Source organism: Myotis daubentonii, chromosome 14, assembly GCF_963259705.1.
Source record: "Myotis daubentonii chromosome 14, mMyoDau2.1, whole genome shotgun sequence".
Classification (NCBI taxonomy): domain Eukaryota; kingdom Metazoa; phylum Chordata; class Mammalia; order Chiroptera; family Vespertilionidae; genus Myotis; species Myotis daubentonii.
In genome coordinates, this window is record NC_081853.1 from 51,891,326 (window position 1) to 51,915,346 (window position 24,021).

The window sequence follows — 24,021 nt, forward strand, 5'->3', positions numbered from 1 at the left end:
TATAAAACATATAAAAATTCAGGTAAGTAGAGAGAGAATATATAGTTACTAGAGGCCCGGTGCACGAATTTATGCACCAGTGGGGTCCCTTGGCCTGGCCTGCGGGATCAGGCTGAAACCAGCTCTCCAATATCCCCCGAGGGGTCCCAAATTGTGAGAGGGCGCAGGCCAGGCTGAGGGACTGGGGAGGGATGTGGGAGGTTGGCCAGCCAGGGAGGGACCGCGGGAGGGCTCCAGGGCATGCCTGGCACGTCTTGCTCAGTCCCGATATGCCGGACCCCAGCAGCAAGCTAACCTACCAGTTGGAGCGTCTGCCCCCTGTTGGTCAGTGCATGTCATAGCAACTGGTCAACCGATCAACTGTCTGCCCCCTGGTGGTCAGTGCTCGTTATAGTGAGCATTTGAGTGGCCTTAGCATATCATTAGCATATTACGCTTTGATTGGTTTAATGGATGGCCGGACACAGCATATTAGGCTTTTTATTAATAGGATAATCCTCTCATTCTGAAATTAACACTGCTATATAATCTTTCAGACTGCACATTTAAACATCTCTTTATATTTATGATAATGTGAATCATATACTTGTTCTTTTTTATTGAAAAATTTATCACAATTTTTTGTGTCTAAATATGAATTAATATAATTTTCAATATGTGTGTAGTGTCCCATTGAATAAGTAGACCACACTTTACCCTATCCTCTGGTATTGGACCATTACCTTACTACTTCTTTTTTATTGTTATAAAGGATACTTGCTTATTTCTCTCTTTCCTAAAAATAGTATCTTGCAATTGTGATTCCTGGGTCAAATGGAATATCCATTAATGGGAGATGAGAGATAGAATGACCCAGGCAACACTGGCTTCCGTAAAGGCTAGGGAAAGGGAGAAGAAAGAGAGTCCCAAGGATCCATAGCCTTAAGAGATGTTCTCTGGCATTGAAAGCTAGCCACACAGGGATTGTTTTGTACTTTTATGCACCATGACACCCAGAGTAGTTTTAAGTATGTAGTAAATGTAATAGTTTTAAGTATTTCAGCAAGGGAAATAAGATAGCTTTTCAAATCATTCCTTTTTAAATTTTTGATTTCTTCGGCTTAAAATGGACTTTATGAGGTTTCTCCTGAAGATCAAGTGACATAGTACTTGAAAACTTTATAAACTGCCATACAATTATGAATTAATATTGTTATTTTATTAAGTAATTTCTCTGAGATCATATACAGCTAGTGATAGAGAAGGATTAGGACTAGGATGATCTGACAGTCAGAAGTTTTTTTCCAGTGTCCCAGATTAGATTTAACTTCTGGGGTAGTCAGTACAGAGTATTACGGAATAATTGAAATAAAAGGGAGAGAGGGAATAGAATTCTATGTTGGACTTTTAGAAGATGAGACAAATGTGTTTCTTCAGGTGTTGGTAATGCATGACAGAAGCTCAGGAACTCGGTTGCTGGCATGATCTAGAGCTGTCTTTGGTGGGACAACCCACACTTGGATGGAGATGCTGATTGAAACCCTATTTGATGAACTTGGGTTTACAGATGCCAGCAATACCTTAGAGCATCATTTGGACATTTGAACAACAGTGATCATAAAAGAAGTCTAAATTGTAGACTAAGTCTGTTAAAGAAAAACAATATTTTTAATTTATATATTAAGCCTGGAATTTGAGAAGCCCAAAATGAATTTCTACCATTTGCCAGTTAATTTACATAATACATAATGTAAAGATGAATGAAAGTTTTATTCATTACTTCATGATTACAGAAACTGAGGCTCAAAGTTTAAATAACTTGACTATGTTCACATGAAAGTAATAGCAAACATCTTTTCAGTGGCAGGCACTGACGTGTACTTTAACCTCACAAACACCTCTGTGAGATAGGTAGTTGTTGCATTTTATTGCAAGGCAATAAATCATATGATAATGGCAGTCTGGATTAAAAATCGGGTCTTTCTGACTAAAGTCTATTTTCTACTTCATATAATACAAAATGATTATAATCTTAGTTCAAAATTAGAAAGAGCATCTCTTTTCAAATATAATTTGACATTCTTAAAAGTAATATTTGTATTATTACAATAGGGCCTTACTTTTAGAAGAAAGGAAATTTGATATAACTTAATTAAAGGAAAAAACATCAGTTAGATTTCCATAAATTTTGGCCACATATTCCAGTAAGCTTTATGTTACAAATGTAGTATTTATGTATGTGGCAAGTAAGTAAAGGTTGGGGGAAGTGACTTTTAGTAAAGCAATTTTAAGATAATTGGCTTTTGTGGGGGAGGGGCACAAAGGTAAGCTCCCACTAAGCCCTGCAGACACACACATGAGAAGTATCAATAATGCCGGATTTATTTGTGGTGTTCATGGTGTCAGAGCCAGCGGTCAGAGTGCCAAGGTCTCCATCTCTGAAAGATAGGAAGCCCTTCAGTTTACCTTATAAAAACCTAGTAGGTCAACACAGTAAACCTAAGATGTGGTGATTTTACAGTAACTTCATTATAATGCAGAAGGCGCTCTGGGCTCTCCAGCGAGTGCTGACTGCAGGGGTGCAGCATATGTGACAGTTATTACTGAGGAGGCAATATGTTGCTCCTTTCTCTTGTCAAAATGTTTTCTTGTCTGACAACCTTTGCTAAGTGTGATGGGAAAATCAGCTACCAGATCTTACATTTATTTTCTCCAGACATTTTATCACAGGCTTTTCTCTAACTTTCTATTTTGAGATAATTTTAAATTTACAAAAGAGTTGCAAAAGTGGTACGGAAGTTTCCATATGTTATTCACTCAACATCTCCTAATAGTAGAATAACCACAGTACAGTTAGAAAAACTGAGGAATTAGCTTTTTATTGTATTTCAGACCACCACCGTCTCACCCAGATCATGGCAACAGCCTTAAACAGAGGCTATGCCTCTGGTCCTGCTTTTTCTCATTTATTTTTCAGAAGGTAGCCAGAGTGGGTGTTATGAAAAAAGAAATATAGTTAAACCTTTGGTTCCTTTACATTGCCCTAAGGATGAAATTTAAAATCTTGAATATAGTTATAAGATCCTTTTTTATATGGTCCCAGGTAATTAAACAATCAAAACTGGTAAAAACATACTTATCTTTCTTATTTCAGTGTCAGTGAAGTCAGACTTGTTACAGGAAGCCTTCCCTCATGATCACTCCTATTTTTTGATAATTTGCCTCTCGGATAAAGTCATGTAGTATCTTGTACCTCCCCTATCAAACTGTTCTTCGGTCTGTGCTGTAAATTAGTATTTGTCTTCTTTACCAGACTGTACGTTTCCTGAGGGCTCACCATAGTGACCAGGCACCTAATATGCCTGGCATACAGTTGGCACTTGGTAAATATCCGTTGAAAGCATGAAGTATTTACCCCAGACAAGTTTACTCATTGCGTCCTATAATCTTCTTTGCATATTTCATCTTTTTAAAATTAATTATATGTGCATTTCACCTGTACCGCTGTAAAATCTCAGCACATATATGTGCTGTCCTATGTATTCCCTCTCATATGTACTTATCGCTTCGAATCCTGTATAACTATGTTAGCGGGCAGGTGCTTACTTTAGTTCCTTCTTCCTTTCCTTCATGTTTACTTAGCTTTTAGTACAGAAGATTGTGCTGGTGACTTGGGGGTTGCAGCAATACATGCAGCAGGTCCTTGCCACAAAGCAATTTCCATTCAAGTAGAGAAGATGAGGAAAGAAAAACTGGCAGTTATTGAGCACTTCTTATCAATCAGGGATTATGGGCAACTTTTACACAATTGATTTTACTAAACAAATACCAAGGTCACAGGGCAAATACATGAATCAGTAAAAAACTGTATGAAGTGCTGTAGGATTCATTCATTCAACAAATATTTATTGAAGGTGTGCCAGGCACAGTGATAAGTGCCAGAAATACAGAGTCTTAGCTCTCCTTGAGTTTCCAGTTTTATGAGGGATACAAAAACATAACTAGGGCAATTACATAAAGTGTGCCAAGTTCCACGATGCTTAGGAATCCACTTTTAAGTACTTGCCTTCTGGGAGCTCTCTGTCTCGCAAGGAGGGACAGACCACAAAGGCCCCGGGTACTACATCCTGTATACAAGGATGTATACAGGGAGCGTAGAAGCCAAGAGGAGGGATACCTAACTCAGCCTGGGGATCTGGGAGTTCAGAAGGAAGCATTGGCGGGTTTAGCTAGGCAGAAATAATGAGGGGACGGTATTTGAGGCAGAGGGAGCAATGGGGTTAAATGTCCATGGTTAGGAGAAGCATGGCTCACCTGAAGTGACTTCGCTGGATCTTGGGACGGGGCTATGTTGGGGTGTAAGGATGAGGGAGTAGGAATGAGACTAGAGAGGTAAGCAGGGCCCTGATCACACAGGGCTTTAGCAGGCATTTTATCATACAAACCCTAATCTAAATTCACTAATGGAAATTGTGTAAGCTTAGACGTTTGGCTCAGATTTCTACTTTGGATTTAGCTTACGACCTTGCCCTGTTTTAGTATATTTCTCTTTAGAGTGAGAGTTGTTAATCATTTCACAAAAATGGGATGAAACAATATTTTGAAAGAAAACAACAACCCACAAACAAACAAAGAGCACCCTCTATTTATTAGTAATTATCCTCTCTGGCTGTAAAGCCAGATTTCCCAAGATGGTTCTCCAAGGGCACCTTGCAGTAAAAATATGTGCCCGCGGGGAGGCCTCTGTGGTCCTGTGCCAGGCCAGGGCGTGGTGCATAGTCCACGTTTCCGGTTTCACAGATTACTGATGCAGTGAGTCAAGGAGAAGAGTCAGAATGGACTGAGGGTAACTAAGTGGTTCTGGTTGTAACTGTTCACGAAGAGGTCAGGGCCATGGAGATCCCAGGAAGGTCGTGGCATAGTCTTGGGATTCCCAGGCTGTATTCACTAACTTGTAGTGTTGTTTCAGGCCTGCATGTAATGAGTTACCATGTTTTCTCTTCTTTGTAGAAAGAAATTCAAGCCATGAGTCAGTGCCATCATCCTAATATTGTGTCTTACTACACGTCTTTTGTAGTAAAAGATGAGCTGTGGCTAGTCATGAAGCTGCTAAGTGGAGGTGAGTAAAATGCAATGAGGTGTTAATTTCCATAGGTTGGGAAGTTAATAAAAATGTTCTTCTTTTCTATTCTGGTTGGTTTTCATGGATATTTGCACGTGAGGAGATACTGAGCATATAGTGTCTGTTAACAGTGCTAGTGTATGAGGTGAGACAGGTCTCACGGATTGCATGCATTGTCATGCCTCTTGTTTGTCTTAATCTAGGATGGTTCCCTCCTGCTTCCTCTCTTCCATGATATGAACTTATTGAAGGATCTGATCTAAAAGGTCTAATGGTAACTATTTGTAGAATGTTCCACATTCTGGATTTATCAAGTTGTTTCTGTATGGTGATGTTTAACTTGATTTATATTCCTCTAATCCGTGCAAATCGAAAGTTAGATCTAAAGCCTTGATTAGATTTAAGTTGAATATTTTTGACAGGTGTTTTGTAGGTGATGCGGTGTACTTCATAGTGCATCACGTCAGGAAGGATTTGTTATCTAGTGTATCTTTTTAAAAAAATCATTTTTATTGATTTCAAAGAAGAAGGTAGAGGGAGCAAGAGAGAGAGATGGAAACATCAATGATGAGAGAGAATCATTTGATTGGCTGCCTCCTGCCCACCCCCTACTAGGGATTGAGCCCACAACCTGGGCATGTGCCCTGACTGAGAATCAAACCATGACCTCCTGGTTCATAGGTCGACCCTCAAACCACTGAGCCACCCTGGCCGGGCATCTGGTGTATCTTTAATGGTGATGTTAATTTTGATTGCTTAAGATTATGATAACCAGGCTGCTCCATGGAAAGGTTAACTTTTTTTCCCCTTTGTAGCTAGTAGGTAATTTGTGAGATAATACTTTGACACTCTGAGTATTTATTTCCCTGTAAGTCTTTTGTCTAATGATTTTAGCATTCAGTAACAGCCCTGTTTGAATCAGTTCATTTATCAGGGACAGCAGAATGGTGGTTTTTCCTTTATTGCATCCTTTCTTTTACATTTATAAACTGGCATTCTTCTGTGTAAAAGAACCTCACCTTATTAACTGGGGTTCTTTGATTAATTTGTATTGTAATCTCTATATTAAAGAGTTAATTTAATAATCAACTCCAGTGGTGCCAAATGAGAGGATCCTCCCACTCCTCATTGGTTGAGGCTGTCATTTAAAAAAATATTAATAGGTCCATAGGCTCAAGGATTTTTATATAGTCAGTGTATTTCAATAAATGATAATCTATTCTTTTGATGCTCAGGTTGCCCAAAATTTTGTCAGTGGGAGTCCCCTCAGTCTTTCTCTTGTATCCTTTTGACATGAATCCATCAATTTTTGATAACTTCCTTGTTTTATGGTTCAAGATTCCCCAGGCTCAGGTTTCTATTGCTTTTCTCAGACCCAGAGCCAGCCAACATTCTAAGGATCGCCGGTCTTTTCTATAGGGGATGGTATTTGGAAAGCCACTTGGATGCTTGGGATGCTCTTTGCTGCTACTTTGTCATTTCTTCTAGTTGAAAGACCTTGGAAATGTATAAATAAGTCATGATTTGACATTAATGCTTCCAATTCCATTTTAACATTATAGACCAGCGGTTCTCAACCTGTGGGTCGAGACCCCTTTGGGGGTCGAACGACCCTTTCACAGGGGTCGCCTAAGACCATCGGAAAACACATCTATAATTACATATTGTTTTTGTGATTAATCACTATGCTTTAATTATGTTCAATTTGTAACAATGAAATTGGGGGTCACCACAACATGAGGAACTGTATTAAAGGGTTGCGGCAGTAGGAAGGTTGAGAACCACTGCTATAGACCTTCAAAACTTTCAAATTACACTTGAATCTCATTTCTATTATACAAAAAATCTTGGTCCCCAGCATTAATATGATTAATTATGTGCTTTATCCTGCAGTAAATATGCAGTCATTTCTGCTTTAGTCCTTAGAATTTAATGTAAGTATTGTGATTATAAACAGTAGGCCCTTGGCATGTATAGATTGGACATTTTGTTACGGTTACCTGAAGGCCCATGCCATGTAGTAAAGTAGAGATTTTGCTAAGGCATGGATTTGAATCCTGTGGCGGGAGTGGGATGGAGCCACCTGACTTTCCCATCACTAGCCTTCTTGGTTTTGTTTGCATATGTATTTTGTGTGGGAGCATGATTTTCCATTTTATTTTTATTTATTTATTTTTTTAAAATATATTTTATTGATTTTTTACAGAGAGGAAGGGAGAGGGATAGAGAGTTAGAAACACCGATGAGAGGGAAACATCGATCAGCTGCCTCCTGGACACTTCCCACTGGAGATGTGCCCGCAACCAAGGTACATGCCCTTGACCGGAATCGAACCCGGGACCTTTCAGTCCGCAGGCCGACGCTCTTATCCACTGAGCCAAACCGGTTACGGCGATTTTCCATTTTAGAATGCACAGTTACAGCGGAGAGAGTCCATATTTGTTTGCAATCTTAATATGTTACCTCATTAATCACTTTACTTCCCCAGAGAAGTTATAAAGGAAAGAGCACAGGCTTAGAACTAAATTTTAACTTTCCTACTAGCAGTTATGTGCCATTGGGCAAACTATTTCAACTCTTTGAAACTATTTACTTGTTTGTTAAATGAGGGTAACTGTCTGCATTTCAGGGCATTGGGGAAGCGTGAATGAGATGGTAAGGCCTCCATCACCATGCTGACATGTAGTAAGGTGCACAAGAATTGGTCAAGAAGAAGAGTCCCTGTTACTTGATGCTTTTCAGTGTGGCCAGAATCACCTTTTTGTTTCAATCCCATTAGTGACACTCTGGAGGAACTGGATTGCTTTGTTAAGGGCCTTGTTCATATGATGGTTGGAAGCCTTGCTAACAGCAACCACCTTTCAAGATGGTGGTCAAGCATGGTTCTTTCAGTATGGACAGATATGGGAATATTAGGTAATTCTGTATCTTTCGTTATTGCTCACTTATTGCATTATTAATTTACAAAATTGTATTATACAAAGTTTTTAATGTTTGCTAAAAAGTCCTCTGATGAATAGGAATAAATTGTCTGCTTAATTTTTTCATCCCACACTTGTATGCCAGCCTGTTCTTTCTGCTAAACTCCTAAGCAGAATTATAAATATAACTCCATGTTCTCTTAGTGAGTAAATGTCCTGAACACAGAAAAGGCAGGACATGTTTCTGGGTGGTACCTTTTATTATTTTTTTATTTTTATTGATTTCAGAGAGGGAGTGGGAGAGAGAGATAGAAACATCAATGATGAGAGAGAATCATCGATCGGCTGCCTCCTGCATTCCCCCTAGTGGGGGTCAAACCTGCAACCCAGGCATGTGCACTGACCTGAATCGACCCCTGACCTCCTCGTTAATAGGTTGACACTCAACCTGAGCCACACTGACCGTGTTGGGTGGTGTCTTTTAAATGTACGACCCTGTCCTTCCTGGTCCTAGGACAGTGCCCATTTTTTTAGCCTAGCACTTAGCAGATTTCCTGAAGGATAATCTTCAAACATTAACTCTTTTTTTTCCAGGCATTAATTCTTTTTTTATAACTACTTATAGTTTTATGAGTCAGTGTAATCTTACATCTAAACATTTTAAAATAGTAATAATTTTGCACCTTTATAAAGAAAATGAAATCTTGCTTTTGTAGTTACACAGTGAATACACATTTAACCTTTAGAGATACATTGTGCAATATTAGAATATAGTAGGTAGAACTAAGCACAACTTTAATTTTTTTTAATAGAAGGAAACTGTATCAAGATAGCTCAATTAAAATTCCATTCATCAAATACTTATTGATCACCAGTACGTTGGTGAATCAAACTGTTGGTCCTTGCTCTTATGGATCTCATAGCTAGTAAGGAAAAATTACAGTTAAATAATTGTAAGTGTGTAGAGTGCCGTGAAGAAGTATTCGGTGCCATGGGAATACGTCAGGAGAACTTAACCTTATTGAGGGAGAATGGATGGGGTGGGGTTAACAAAGACGTCCCTCAGGAGGTGATATTCAGCTGAAACCAGTGGAGATGGTATCAGAGGAAGGATGGAGAAGGGATCCGGACAGAGGGAACACTGTACAGAGAATTGTCTGGAGGCAGGATGGAGGGGTGTGGTGTGTCTTGGGAACTGATGAGGGAATCACAGCTGCAGCAGGGAGAGTAACAGGAGACCTTTTGATAATTAAAAAATATATATAATCAGAATTGACAGAAAAGTGTATAGGCTACCTTCTTTCACATCAACCTTTTCAGCCAAAATATTAAAAACAAATGCATATTTTTGATTTGGCAATATTGTACTGTTATAGAATTTAATAAGCTAATTAAATTGTAAAATAAATTGCAACTGTCACTCTCAAACCCATCAACCACGTGGACATCATAGTTAAAATAAGTTTCAGTGTGTCAGTATTATTATTTCATAATGCTTCCTTGAAACTGTAATATCCTTATCTTTTGCTAATTAAAACTCTCATATTGAATAATGAGATTTATCAGTATAGGACGTTATGTTTAGAAATTAGGAGCACTTTTGATCCACATAGCTATTTCTACAATTTATGAGCACTAAACTGCAGTGTAAGATTTTTAGAAATCAAAGCAATTAAGAAAGCTTGGGAAGGGAAAGAGAAAAGGTGCCTGTAGGCTTAGATGCTGCAACATGCTGAGGCAAAGAAGGGGAGACCTTTCAGGACCAAAATTTTTCAGTCAAGGTTGATGATCTTAGAGTGACATCAGAGGAATGGGGTATGAGGGCACATCTTTTCCTCTCCCCCTGACATTTCAACAAGTTAACCATCTATAATTCAACAAAGAAGTCCCTGCTCAGCACAGATGCACACCTGAGAGACCCGCACACTGATGCCTAAAGGTGGGCATCCGGAAATAAACGAGGAGATGGGAAAGGAGGAAAGCACAGGCTCAGCCATGCAGCCGGGAGCTTGTGGCTCAGCTGGGAGCTCGCAGGCCAGCCAGGAGAGGGGAGAAAGCCTATGGTAGTAGGCACTTCCTTCTGCCAGGAGGAATAGAGAGTGTGTGTGTGTGCTTGCGTGCGGGCGGGCAGCCCAGTAGGGCTAGCTGCTGTGAGTAGAGCAGCAGGGGCGAACAGTGACTAAGTCTGCAGATGCCTGACAGAGCATGGGGTTCTGCTGTGCTCCCCACTGCTGGGTCCGGCAGTGGTGTTTCAGACAAAGAAAGAAAGCCACAGAGCCCTGCTACTGCTTAAACTTGCCCCCGCCCCCCCCTCGTGCCCTTGGAGTTGGCTCCAGGAGCATATTATCTATAAACCAAGAGCTGTTGCAACAGAATCACTGCTTCTCCCTGTGACTGATCTCCAGGAGACGTGCTTGGGTTGGGACCTTACGGAGGTCAGGGGTCGCCATCAAAACCCACCCCCAAGCAGTACTGCAGTACTGTCCTAAGGAAGCCAAGGAGGCTCAAATCTGGGAGACTTCAGAGGTCAAAATCTTGCGATTCAGCACCATCTACTGGAACATAGTAGAAGGACCTCTTCAGAGATAAATGCAAAAATAAAGGAGGGCAGTAGATTGAGTGAATTGTTGAGCATAGGAAGCAGAACAAACCAGTTAGAGGAAAGAACTAGTGATATTAAAGATAGGAATCAAGAAATGATGCAGAGGGAAGAAGAGAGACCTGAGAATAAAGAAAAATGAAAGAGCACTACAAGACTCTATGACTTCATCAGAATCAAGCGTTGTGGAGGAGGAAGAGAGGGAGCATGGAATGGAGAGTCTATTAAAACAAATGGTGGCTGAGAACTTTCCAAATCTATGGAAAGAACTAGATCCTTGAATCCAAGAAGCAAACAGAACATTTAGTTACCTCAATCCAAAGAGGCCTTCTCCAAGGCACTTGGTAATGAAGCTGTCAAAAATTAATGAGAAAGAAAACATTCTCAAAGTAGCCAGGGAAAAGAAGGATGTGACTTACAAAGGCAAACCCATCAGAATTTCATCTGACTTCTCAGCAGAAACTACAAGCCAGAAGAAAGTGGACCAAATATTCAAATGTCTGAAAGAGAGAAATTACCAGCCATGAATGATACATCTGCAAAATTATCCTTTAAAGATGAAGGAGAAAAAAAGACATTCCTGGGCATACAGAAACTGAAGGATTTTATCACCATAAAACTTTCATTGTAGGAAATATTCAAGGGAATTATTCTACCTGAAACAAAGAACATTAAGGTCACAACACTACAAGTAAGATCATCAAAAAACATAGAGCATAAACAGGAATAATTTGTGACAACAAAAACATACAAGGGAAAGGGGGAAGGTCCAAACTGGCAAAGAAAGATGAAGATCAGATGTGCTCAAAAGGAAACTCAACACCAAACAAACAATCCAATCAAAAAGTGTGCAGAGGATCTGAAAATACACCTCTCCCAAGAAGACATACAAACAGCCAATTGATATAGCAAAAGATGTTCAACCTCCCTGGCAATCAGGGGCAGTGCAAATAAAAACTACAATGAGATCCCACCTAATGCTTGTAAAGAGTGGCCATTAACAACATGACAGACAATAACAAGTGTTGGAGAGGTCGTGGAAAAACGAACCCTCATTCACAGCTGGTGGGAATGTCGACTGGAATCATCACTATGGAAAGCAGTCTGGTGATTCCTCAAAAAATTAAGAATAGAGCTGCCATATGACCCTGCAATCCCACTCCTGGGTATATACCTAGAAAACTCGAAATTGTGTATTTGGAGAGATATGTTTTATACACCCCTATGTTCATTGCAGCATTATTCTCGTTGGCCAAGACATGGAAACAACCAAAGTCCCACAATAGAGGACTGGATAAAGAAGATGTGGTACACAATGGAATAATAGTCAGCCGCAAGAAAGGATGAAATAGCGCCATTTGCAACAACATGGATGGACCTTGAGAACATTATGCTAAGTGAAATAAGTAAGAAAAAGCTAAGAACCATATGATTTCACTCATGTGGGATATAAAACTGAAACTTATGAACACAAACAGCAGAATGGTGGTTGGCAGAGGCAAGAGGGTCCTAATATAAGGTGACAGGAGAAGATTTGACTTTGGATGATGGGCACATGGTGCAATATACAGATCTTACAACATAGAAACCCACACATGAAACCTATAGGTTCACATGTTGACCAGTGTCACTCCAATCAATTTAATTAAAAAAAATAGATGATGATCTTAGTGGATTGATCATCCCTCCACTTATAAAAATTATATTGCTGGAGACTGAACTGGAAAAGACATTGTTATCCCAGGGGCTTCATATGAAGCCTTGTTCAGAGTATCTGTTCTGGATGTAGACTGGGGATGTGCATTGCTTTAACCTCCCCATTGATCATTAGATGATGTGAAATTAATAAAAATCTAAGATTCTGAAAAGGAGTTCCTATTTCAAACTTCTTAAACTTTTTATGTGCCCTAGGGTTTCTGTTGATCCATTTCCCTGACCCATCAGCCTGAAATTCTAGAAAGTCAGCAGTCGTGCCATATATATCTCGGCATATTCTGTGGCACCCAGTTCTAGATACTGCATGTAATATGTTTTAATTGTTGAATGAATAAATTGTGTTAACTTTCAATTCCTAGTAGAAATTTCTTCCTTTGTATTTCTAATTTAGATATTCCTTACGTTACAAACATGTAACTCAGTTGGCATTTATACAGCTATCTTCTTACTAAGCATTTCTTATGTGGTCTGGATTTCTCAGAATAATGAAGTATGTGGCCTGTTAGTGTAGTCACTTTGTTTTGGGGATTAATGTGTGATTGCTTAAACTTAGCAGAACTAAAATTATCCCTTAGTCCTCCCCCTTTGTGGATGTCTGGTGAAACCCAGCATTAAAGAGAGGAAGTGAGGTAATGTATGGAGAAGTTACCGAGTATCTGGAGCCTCCCTGGTTCTTTTTCTAAGGAGCGTAAACTGCCTGCCTCCTGCTGGTGATGCAGACAGTGGCTGGCTTCCAGAGGGGGAAGGGCGGGTCGGGGGATCTTACTCTCCCTTATATGAACTTTCAACCAGTTTTCCCGTTTACAACCCTTTCCTTCAGTTCCCCCTCTCTTCCCCTTTTGTGGTCCTTCTATTCTGAGCCTTTCTGAAACTCTAGGTAGACATCACTTTCTCCTAATTGGCATACATTCAGTAGGCATTGAAGTTTCAGATCTCTCCACTCTGCAAAAGTAGTCAGTTACCTTTTCTCTTTCTGTTTTCCTTCTTCCAAAAAAATTATTGTCTCTCTTCTGTTATCATTCTTGTTCTATTCTTTGTTCTGGGTTTATGCCTTTTTTATTTTTTTAAACATGAAAACTTTGTTTTTTAAAAATATATTTTTATTGATTTCAGAGCGGAAGGGAGAGGGAGCGAGAGATAGAAACATCAGTGATGAGAATCATTGATTGGCTTCCTCCTGCACGCCCCCAACTGGGGATCGAGCCTGCAACCCAGGCATGTGCCCTTGACCGGAATCGAACCCAGGACTCTTCAGTCCACAGGCTGGCACTCTATCCACTGAGCCAAACCAGCCAGGGCTTTTAAAAAAAAATCAACTTTAGCCCTGCTAGTGTGGCTCAGGGGTTGAGTGTCAACCCATGAATTGAGAGGTCACTGGTTCAGTTCTTGGTCAGAGCACAACCTGGGTTGTGGGCTCAGTCCCTGGGTGGCAGTGTACAGGAGACAACCGATCGATGTTTCTATCTCTCTGTCCCTCTCTCTTACTCTAGATAAAGTCAATAAAAACATTTTTTAAAAAATCAAGTTTATCAAGTTACTGGAAATTCAAGTGGGAGCTAAAGTGAACATGGGTTCAACCCTCCCATGTTTTCATCTAGACTGCTTCCTTTCACCTATTTGGAAGGACATGTTTTTCCTCTTAAGTGAAATGTAAATACCCACCAGGGCAAGGTGTCAACAAAAGTGGCGCGTGTTTTCATTTTAGTCTTGGTCATGAAGGTCTTATGCCAGGAAATGGGCATCCAGTCTTTTCAGTGCCGTTCGTGTTGTGTTTCAGAGTTCTTGGTACAATTTCTAATATTAGAGATGGTTTTATTTGGTTCCGTGATCTTCCTGAGCCATGTGCTGCCAGAAGTCTTACAAATCTCTAGCAAACTGTTACAAATTATAATAGTTATGGTCGTCAGCATTCTATGATTTAATTACAATATGGACACCTTTCCCCTCCCCCTGATTTTTAGTAGGAGCATTGTTTCCCACCTTGGGAAGAATGGGATTGATAATACATGTGGGCTATTATTTAAAGAGAACTACCATTTTAACTTTTCTTTGCCTTTCCTATTGTATTTCTTTTAAAAAATTTTTATTTCTATTATTTATTAATCTGAAACATAATTTTAGCTCTTAAGTCAGTTTGAATACACATACGATTTTTTCTTTCCAAGTATTTATTCTGTAATTTGACTTGCATTTCAATTTTTTTCCCTCTAGTCACATAATATTGTATATGCTAATCTGGTATTGGAACTTAAATTGTTTTGTGGTACCTTATGTTAAAGTGTTAATTGATGGGCGTGGTTAACCTAAGTATTCTTCAGAGGTGGTTAAAAGTTCTCTACTAATTCTCATAAGTCTGAAGATGATGCTTGTTTAACACTACTGTTTGGATATTAGCAGGCTACTTTCTGTTTTAGATTAGAATTGCGAATAAATTATTAATCTTAAACTTTTGTATTTCTTTATATTTGCTGTTTTTTTCCTTTATTTCCCAGACAGTTTATCAAAAGGTTTACATATAATTTGATTTCAAAATGTCTCTGAATCATTGAATTAGTTAAAATTTTATGGAAAACTGTCTTCTGTTTTCAGGTTCTGTTCTGGACATTATTAAGCACATTGTGGCGAAGGGGGAACACAAAAGTGGAGTCCTAGACGAACCTGCCATTGCTACAATACTCAAAGAAGTGTTGGAAGGGCTGGAATACCTGCATAAAAATGGACAGATTCACAGGTACGTGAAAGGCAATTCCCTTATCTTTTGGATAAGTGCAGTGGTAGTTGTGCTATATCATTTCATTGAGGCCACTTCCTATTCTTTTACAGATTTAATCATAATCTGAGTGTTAACATGGTTCTTTGCACTACTAGTTTTAATACATTGTGGTTAGGGTTTTAATTACACAGCTAGTATTTTAAAATACAAAAACAGGAAAAATTCCCAATTTCTTACCAGGAGGCAGTCACTGCAATCACTGATAACATTTTTGACTATTCCTTCTTAGTCTCTTTCATGTGCTAAAAAATATTTAAGATAAACCTGTATATGTAACTTTGTTTCTTTTACATCTTGAATATTTTCTCAAATTATTAAGAGCTCTTTGTAAAATAATATTTTTAATTAAAACTTTAAAAAAATAAAAATAACACTTAAAAAGCTGTGTAACACAGTTATACAATAATAGTAGGGGATTTTAATATGCCACTCAGGTTAGTGGCTAGATCATCCAGACCACAGAAAATTAATATGGAAATAATGACCTTAAATGTCACATTAGACCAGATGGACTTGATAGATATTTATGTAACATTTCACCCAACAAACACAGAATACACATTTTACAAGTGCATACAGAACATCCTCCAAAATAGATCATATATTAGGCAGAAAAATAAGCCTTCATAAATTCAAGAAAATTGACATCATATCAAGCATCTTTTCCAACCACTATGGCATAAAACTAGAAATCAACTACAGGAAGAAAACTGGAAAAAAACACAAATACGTGGAGACTAAATAACATGCTATTAAACATGCTATTAAAATGGATCAAAGAGGAAATTAAAACAGGAAATAATCTATCTTGAAACAAATGAAAAGGAAAACACAACTTTTCAAAACTTGCAGCAAAAACCGTTTAAGAGGGAAATTCATAGCTATCCAGGCTTACCCCAAGAAACAAGAAAAACTCCAAATAGCTCTAACTCTACACCTAATGAACTAGAAAAAGAACAAATAAACTCAAAGGAAACAGAAGGAAAGAAATGGAAATAGTTATGATCAGAGCGGAAATAAATAAAATAGAAATATGTGTAAAAAAAAAAAAAGAAAAATCAATAAAACTAAAGTTGGTTTATTGGAAAGATAGATAAAATTAGCAATTCTTTAACCAAACTCAACAAGAAAAAAAGAGTAAGAGCCCAAATAAGTGAAATTACAAATGAAAGGAATGTTACAACTGACATCTCTGAAATACAAAGAATCATTAGAGAGTAGTACAATTATATGCCAACACATTTTTGACAGTGTAGAAGAAAGGGTAAATTTGTAGAAGTATATAACCCCAGATTCAATTATGAAGAAATAGAAAATCAGAACAGACCAGTTACTAGGTAGGAGACTTAATCAGTCAAAACCTCTCAGCAAAGAAAAGTCCAGGATCAGATGTCTTCCCTGGAGAAGTCTACCCAAATTTTTAAAAAACTAACAACAATCCTTCTCAAACTCTTCCAAAAAATAGAAGAAGAGGGAACACTTCCAAACTCATTTTAAGGGCTGGCATTTCACTGATAACCAAAGCTAGACAGGACGCTACAAGAAAAAATTTACAGACCAGTATCCCTGATGAATGTAGATGCAAAAATCCTCAACAGAATATTAGTAAACTGAATTGAACAATGCATTAGGATCATACCATGATCAAGTGAGATTTATTTCAGGGATGCCAGGATGGTCCAACATTTGCAAATCAATCAATATGATATACCACATTAACAAAATGAATAATAAAAATCTTATGATTATCTCAATAGACTAAAAAAAAAAGCATTTGACAAAATTCAATATCCTTACATGATAAAAACTTTCAACAAACTGGCTATAGTGGTAATGTACCTAACATAATAAAGACCATATATGACAAACCCACAGCTTATGTCATACCCAACAGTGAAAAGCTGAAAGCTTTTTCTCTAAGATCAGGAACAAGACAATAATGCCTACTCTCACCATTTTTACTTACTTATTTTTATTATTTTATAAACAAGTGTTAAATTCCTATAGCATCTCATCAACATTATAATGAAATTATGTTGAATGAAAGACATTAATACAGGACCTGCTGTAGTTGATAACAATACTAGTATATTGTATTATTGCAATTTGCTAAGAGAATAGAATTTAAATGTTCTCACCAAAAAAATGTAAATATGTAAGGTGATAGATATGTTAAGTTACTCGATGGGGGTGGAATCCTTTCTCTGTATATACCTATATCAAACCATCACATTCTTATACTCTTAAAATATCTTACAGTTTTGTCAGTTATACCTGAATTTTTAAAAATCACCTACTACTAAATCCTAATCCCTCAACAAACAGACAAGCAAAGGCCCAGAAAACTAACTGATTGAAGATCACCTACCAAGTTGTAAAACTGAGGTTTTAAGGAGTAATTAGAATATGGAGGGAAAAAGCAAGTTTTTTTGTAGATAAGCAAGAAAGGTGCTAAGAGTTCCGAATTTCCAAAACCAATCTCAGAATTCTCCTTGTTTAGTAACATTGATTTAAAGTAGTTTTTTTTTTTTAAAGTGAAATAACTCTTTTTTTTTTTTTTAATATTTTATTGGTTTTTTACAGAGAGGAAGGGAGAGAGACAGAGAGTTAGAAACATTGATGAGAGAGAAACATCGATCAGCTGCCTCCTGCACATCTCCCACTGGGGATGTGCCCGCAACCCAGGTACATGCCCTTGACCGGAATCGAACCTGGGACCCTTCAGTCCACTGGCCGACGCTCTATCCACTGAGCCAAACCGGTTTCGGCGATTTAAAGTAGTTTTAATAATTAAATAAATATGTCAAAGTGAACCCCCCCCCCCAAAAAAAAAAGAAATGTTAAATATTTAGTTTAAGATGCCTAACTGTAGTGCGTTCGCCAGCTTCTGTTTTGATTTGTTTCTTCTCTTGCCCTTTTTCAAATTTTCCATAAACTGTGCTGATTGATGAGTCATAAAAATGTCATGGGGAGAAACTTGTGTTGGGTATTAATGAGAAAGTTAAGCATGTCTATGATATTCCTTTTAATTTTAAAAGGAATTTGTAACTTTGGTGCAATAGTGACATGTGAGGAATGGCATGAAGCCGAGAAAAACAGAGCTCACCTTTCTTGCTATTTAAGGGTGGATGGAGGCTTTAACTCTCCGGGCTGCTGGGTTGCTTGCTATTCTTTGTGGCAAGTAACAACAGTTCTTTCATCAAGGACCATATTGACGCCAGATATTTAGTTACAAATCTTCTTCTTGAAAGGTCAGTTGTCCTGCTGTGTGTGAGTTGTCCAGGGAGCCCTTTCACTGCGTGGCATTCCTCTGCTTTCACTCCTGGAAGCTGTTCTACAGATTGCACTTGTGGTTTCAAAAGGGAACAGGAATTGATTATCTGGTGAATCACTCCGGAAAGGCGAAGGTTCTGCTGAAAATGCATGACTGTCTCTTCATTTATGAAAGACAAAAACTTAGAAACATCATTTAAATAGGCAAAAGTTCACACTGCACAAAATGTATATGATAAAAAAACAAGTCTTCTCAATATCAACTGTGACTGAATTATGTTGATACCATGTACTCTTGACATGATGTGATGAAAATGGCACTTTGCTTCTGTGGTTTTTCTTCCAAGAACTTATAACACCAGTCTAATCATGAAGGAAACAAACAAATCCATGAGATGGTCATCCTATGGAAAACTAGACCCTTATTCCTCAAAATTGTGAAGGCCATCAAAAACAAGGAAAGTCTTGCCGGGTTGGCGTGGCTCAGTGGTTGAATGTTGACCTATGAACCCGGAGGTCACAGTTCGATTCCCAGTCAGGGCACATGCCCGGGTTGTGGGCTCGATCCCTGTGTGGGGCATGCAGGAGGCAGCCGATCAATGATTCTCTCTCATTATTGATGTTTCTATCTCTCTCTCCCTCTCCCTTCCCCTCTAAGATCAATAATAAAAATATATTAATAAAAAAATTAAAAAAAGGAAAGTCAAACTGTCACAGACAAGGGGAGCCTAAGGACAAATGACAACTAAATGTAATGTAGTATACTGGATGGGATCATGGGACAGAAAAAGGGTATTAGGTAAAAACTAAAAAAATCTGAATAAATGGTAGACTTTAGTTAATAGTAACACATCAATACTGGTTCATTAATGGTGGCAAAAGTGTCATACTAATGTAACATGCTAATAATAAAGGAAATTGAGTATAAGGTGTATGAGAACACCTCTGTACTATCTTCTCTTCTCAGTTTCTATGTAAATTTAAAACTGTTCTGAAAAAAGTAAAATAGTCTTCTTCCTTCCCTGAACCTCTAGACCAGCGGTTCTCAACCTTGGGTCGTGACCCCTTTGGGGGTCGAACGACCCTTTCACAGGGGTCTCCTAAGACCATCGGAAAACACATATATAATTACATATTGTTTTTGTGATTAATCACTATGCTTTAATTATGTTCAATTTGTAACAATGAAATTGGGGGTCACCACAACATGAAGAACTGTATTAAAGGGTCGCGGCATTAGGAAAGTTGAGAACCACTGCTCTAGACCAAGCATGTCCAACTCAAAGGCTAACACGGGCCAGATAAATGAGATTTAAGTTTATGTGGGCCACAAAAAAACAAAAGCCTCAATTTTCATAGAAATGTAAGTTTATTTCAATAGAGACATGCTGAATACAAAGGGCTGAAATAATTGAGTAATCGTTAACATAAGATAATAGAACATTTTAATAAAAATTAAGTTTTTTCTTGGAAATTATCAGACACTGAATAACTGCACAAATTAATAAGCACAATGCAAATAAATCTATTTTTCTTGCTCTCGAAAAGCGAAATATTTTCTGTTGCGCACACCAAACAAGTCAGTACAAGACTAATGATGTGGCAGTCGGCTGCTAAAATACTCGCTGCTGGTATTAGTGGAGAGAGATGGTGCACCTGCGTGTAAAGCACATAAGGGAGATGAATGCAACACGATTATAGTAATCAGTCATTAGCGAATGTTGTAGTTCGTTATTAATAATTATGTATAACAGGATACTGTAAAAATTAAGTTGTGAAATTTTTATTAAAATGTTTCTTATATACTGTTATATTGGCTGGGCCACAAAAATATTCGTTGTGGGGCGCATGCGGCCTGCAGGCCGTGAGTTTGACATGCATGCTCTAGACCAAGCGGTTCTCAACCTGTGGGTCGAGACCCCTTTGGGGTTCAAACGACCCTTTCACAGGGGTCACCTAAGACCATCGGAAATCACATATATAATTACATATTGTTTTTGTGATTCATCACTATGCTTTAATTATGTTCAATTTGTAACAATGAAATTGGGGGTCACCACAACATGAGGAACTGTATTAAAGGGTCGCGGCGTTAGGAAGGTTGAGAACCACTGCTCTAGCCCCTGGTCTTGCCATTTTCTTGTGACTCCTTTGAGAGAGATTTTAGGCCAATATAACATAATTTATATATCCTTCTTTCTGCTTAAAAAACAAAAACAAACCCAGGCAAATGGCAACATACTACATATAATATTCTTCACTTAAGAATGTATTTGGAGCCTGGCTGGTGTAGTTCAGTGGTTGAGTCAAACTATGAATCAGGAGGTCACGGTTTGATTCCTGGTCAGGGCACATGCCTGGGTTGTGGGCTTGATTCCTGGGGGCATGCAGGAGGTAGCCAATCAATGATTATCTCTAATCATTGATGTTTCTATCTCTGTCTGAAATCAATCCTACATAATAAAAGCCTAATATGCAAATTGACCAAACAGCAGAATGACTGGAGGAACAACTGGTTGCTATGACGCTCACTGATCACCAGGGTGGCAGAGGCTCAATGTGTTTATGGTATAATCATAGAATAATCCCTATTTTCGACCACATACTGACCATTTAAAAATTTTGATCATATGTTAGGTTTTAGAAAAAAATCAATATATTTCACAAAGTAGAATTAGGTGAGGATCACATTCTTTGGTCACTATTATTACCCAATCAAACATTTAATCACCTCAGGCTTTAAAACTCTATGTAATTCTAGCTTTCTGTTTATAATGGTTGGATTCTAGTACAAGTGACTAAAATTTTTAAAAATTTACTATTGGCCTTAATACCCTTTAATGCAAAATAGAGCACTTCAGTGGCTATGCTGTATGAATATAGTGAACAGTTTCTTAAATTATGTGACTCCAAAGAATACGTGTTATTTTAATATGTAATTTTTGTTTTTCTTAAAGAGATGTGAAAGCTGGAAATATTCTTCTTGGAGAAGATGGTTCAGTACAGATTGCAGGTAATGATTAGTATTTTTTATTTTGACTTAATGCTCAGTAGAACCACATGACCCATCTTTACATTTTCTGGATCATTTCTCGTCACGCACCCTATATTGGCACATCCCTGCTGACTCTCAAGATATTCTTCACTTCTCAATATTCATTTTCAATCTTAGACGTTTTTCTGACTATTACTCATCACCTTCTAGTTATCGACTCCTTATCCCACATTAGGGTCTTTTTCTATGGTTTCTCATAGCATTCTGTACAGTTTTTTAAAGGAGAAGTAGTCAAGAAACCGCCTTATGTTTAAGAATAAATATGCTATAGAGAGGCGATCTAGAGCTGCTTCTGTACTGGGGGACATGGGGTATTTGCCAATTAGGAAGAGTCATTTGAGAGGTGGAAGTGCGCTGTTGGGAGATTCAGAGCTGAAGAGTTGGAGTCCAGGGTCTGCCAAAGGTGGCTATCCTGGTGAAGTAACCCTTGCTTCAGGCCGAGACTCCAGAATGGTGGAACCACAGGCTTGTTGAGCAAGCAGATGATCTGAGAAAACCTCAGTGTAGTCCCATGTGCACTGTTGCAACAGTCTGGTGTTTGGCAGGAGGAAGATAATCACTCAAAACTTAATTCTTTCTTCAGCATTGAAAGATAACTTAGGTACACATTTTCATGTCCTAAGGTAAGGGAATATTTTAACCAAGCCACATGATGTTCTAATATAAAGGAAAAGATTGATAAATTTGATTCTTAAAATTAGCAACCTTTATTCATCAAAAGAGGAACCAACAGTGTATCACCTTGAATAAGTAAAAAGCAAACCACAGGGTATAGAGAAGATATTTGCAGCATGAATACTGATAAAGGGCTCAAATTTAGAATAAATAAAGGACTCATTAAGAAAAAAATCTGATTAGAAAATAGACATAAGGCTTCTCAGATGAAGACATTAAAACATAAGTATAGCCCTAACCAGTTTGGCTCAGTGGATAGAGCGTCAGCCTGTGGACCGAAAGATCCCAGGTTCGATTCCGGTCAAGGGCATGTACCTTGGTTGCAGGCGCCTCCCCAGTAGGGGGTGTGCAGGAGGCAGCTGATCGATGTTTCTCTCTCATCGATGTTTCTAACTCTCTATTCCTCTCCCTTCCTCTCAATAAAATATATTTAAAAAAAACAAGAAACATAAGTATAAAAGGTGTTCAGCCTCACTAGTAATCAGTTAAAAACGAAGTAGAGTATCATTGGGATACCATGTCATACTGACTCAGTTGGCTTACAAATCTAATAATACCAGTTGTTAGTTTGGATGTAAAGCAAGGAAAAAATCTCATACTCTGATCATGAGAGTGTAAATTAAGTTAAAGATATGCATACCCTAAAACTTTGCCTTTTAGATGGCATGGCCTAGAGAAACTCATGCTTACGTGTGCGTGGTGCTCATAAGCATTGAGAAAGTTTAAAAGATCCCCCAGCCCTTCATTAGTATACTGGATAAATAACTTGTGGTTAATTTATACATTAGAATACTATCTAGTTGAAATTGGGTAGAATTATAACTACATACAACAACATTAATAAATTATAAAGACAGGATGACATAAACCAGTCAAATTATATTACAGGGGCCCGCAAAAGTAAGTTTACAGTTTGTATATAGAATGTGACTCCATTATGTAAGTTTAACATCAGGGACAATTGTCTGTCTTGCTTAGGGAAGCAAAACGAGGTGGAAGAAAAAAATAAAGGAGAGGACTGTGATAAAATAGTGAACAGAATTATTACCAGGAATCTGTCTTCCCACCTGGACAGCAATTGAACTGGCAGAATCTGATGCACAGTGGGGTTCTCGAAAACATTTTGTCCATCATTTCATTATAATACTAGAGGCCCGATGCATGAAATTCATGCAAGGGGCTCGGCCCTCACATTCCCAGCTTCGTCCAGAAGGTTGTTCGGCTGTCTGGTCTAATTAGCATATTATGCTTTTATTATTATAGATAGATAGAAAGATAGATGAGATGCTGTAGGAACTTAACTCTTTCTATATCAATTAGCTTATGATAAAATTGGCTTCGTTATACATTGTTTTTCTTAAAGTCACAGAACCTGTTGATGTTAAGTGAGGACTTACTGTAACTGTTTTGGAATTCTGTGGACCATTAAAGGCTTGAAAATTCTAGGGAAGGTCTTAGATTGCAAATTGTGCTTAATTTGGTCAATTTCAGAGCCAAATTTCTCACCCATCAGCCACTGTATGCAGCTGTGCATTTTTTGGAATGGTTTGCACACAACTTGTGGGAATCATAGTGGGCAAAAATGATCTGTTCTCCAGATATCATGCATCTGTGTTCTGATCAGTGATTGCTGCTTCAGATCTCAAAGGTGCAGGCAAAGAGGCAAACAGCCATTATGGTTGTTATACACCCCCTCTTCCTCCCCACAGTGATTTCCAGGCAACTTAATAGGCCAGCACCCATTTTCCTTCCCTTCATTTTTCTCGTCTTTCCCCTTTTGGAGCCAGACATTAAAGACTAGGACATTAAAAAACACCTACATTTACAGGGAAAATTGGAAAATGACTGCACATGCAGAAAAGATCTGAGAAGACCTTTAAGTTTACATCTCAGGCTGATGCTTGACAT

The 24,021-nt window shown here is 38.2% G+C and overlaps 1 protein-coding gene across 1 annotated transcript in view; it reads left to right on the forward strand.

Moving 5' to 3' along the window:
- The window catches only part of OXSR1 (oxidative stress responsive kinase 1), a 69,848-nt gene that overhangs the window by 14,311 nt on the left and 31,516 nt on the right, over positions 1-24,021 (forward strand). The window contains exons 3-5 of the mRNA XM_059664411.1: positions 4,990-5,098; positions 14,927-15,068; positions 21,341-21,396. Of these exons, the coding sequence (XP_059520394.1) occupies positions 4,990-5,098; positions 14,927-15,068; positions 21,341-21,396 (307 nt within the window). The remainder of the gene's footprint in view (positions 1-4,989; positions 5,099-14,926; positions 15,069-21,340; positions 21,397-24,021) is intronic.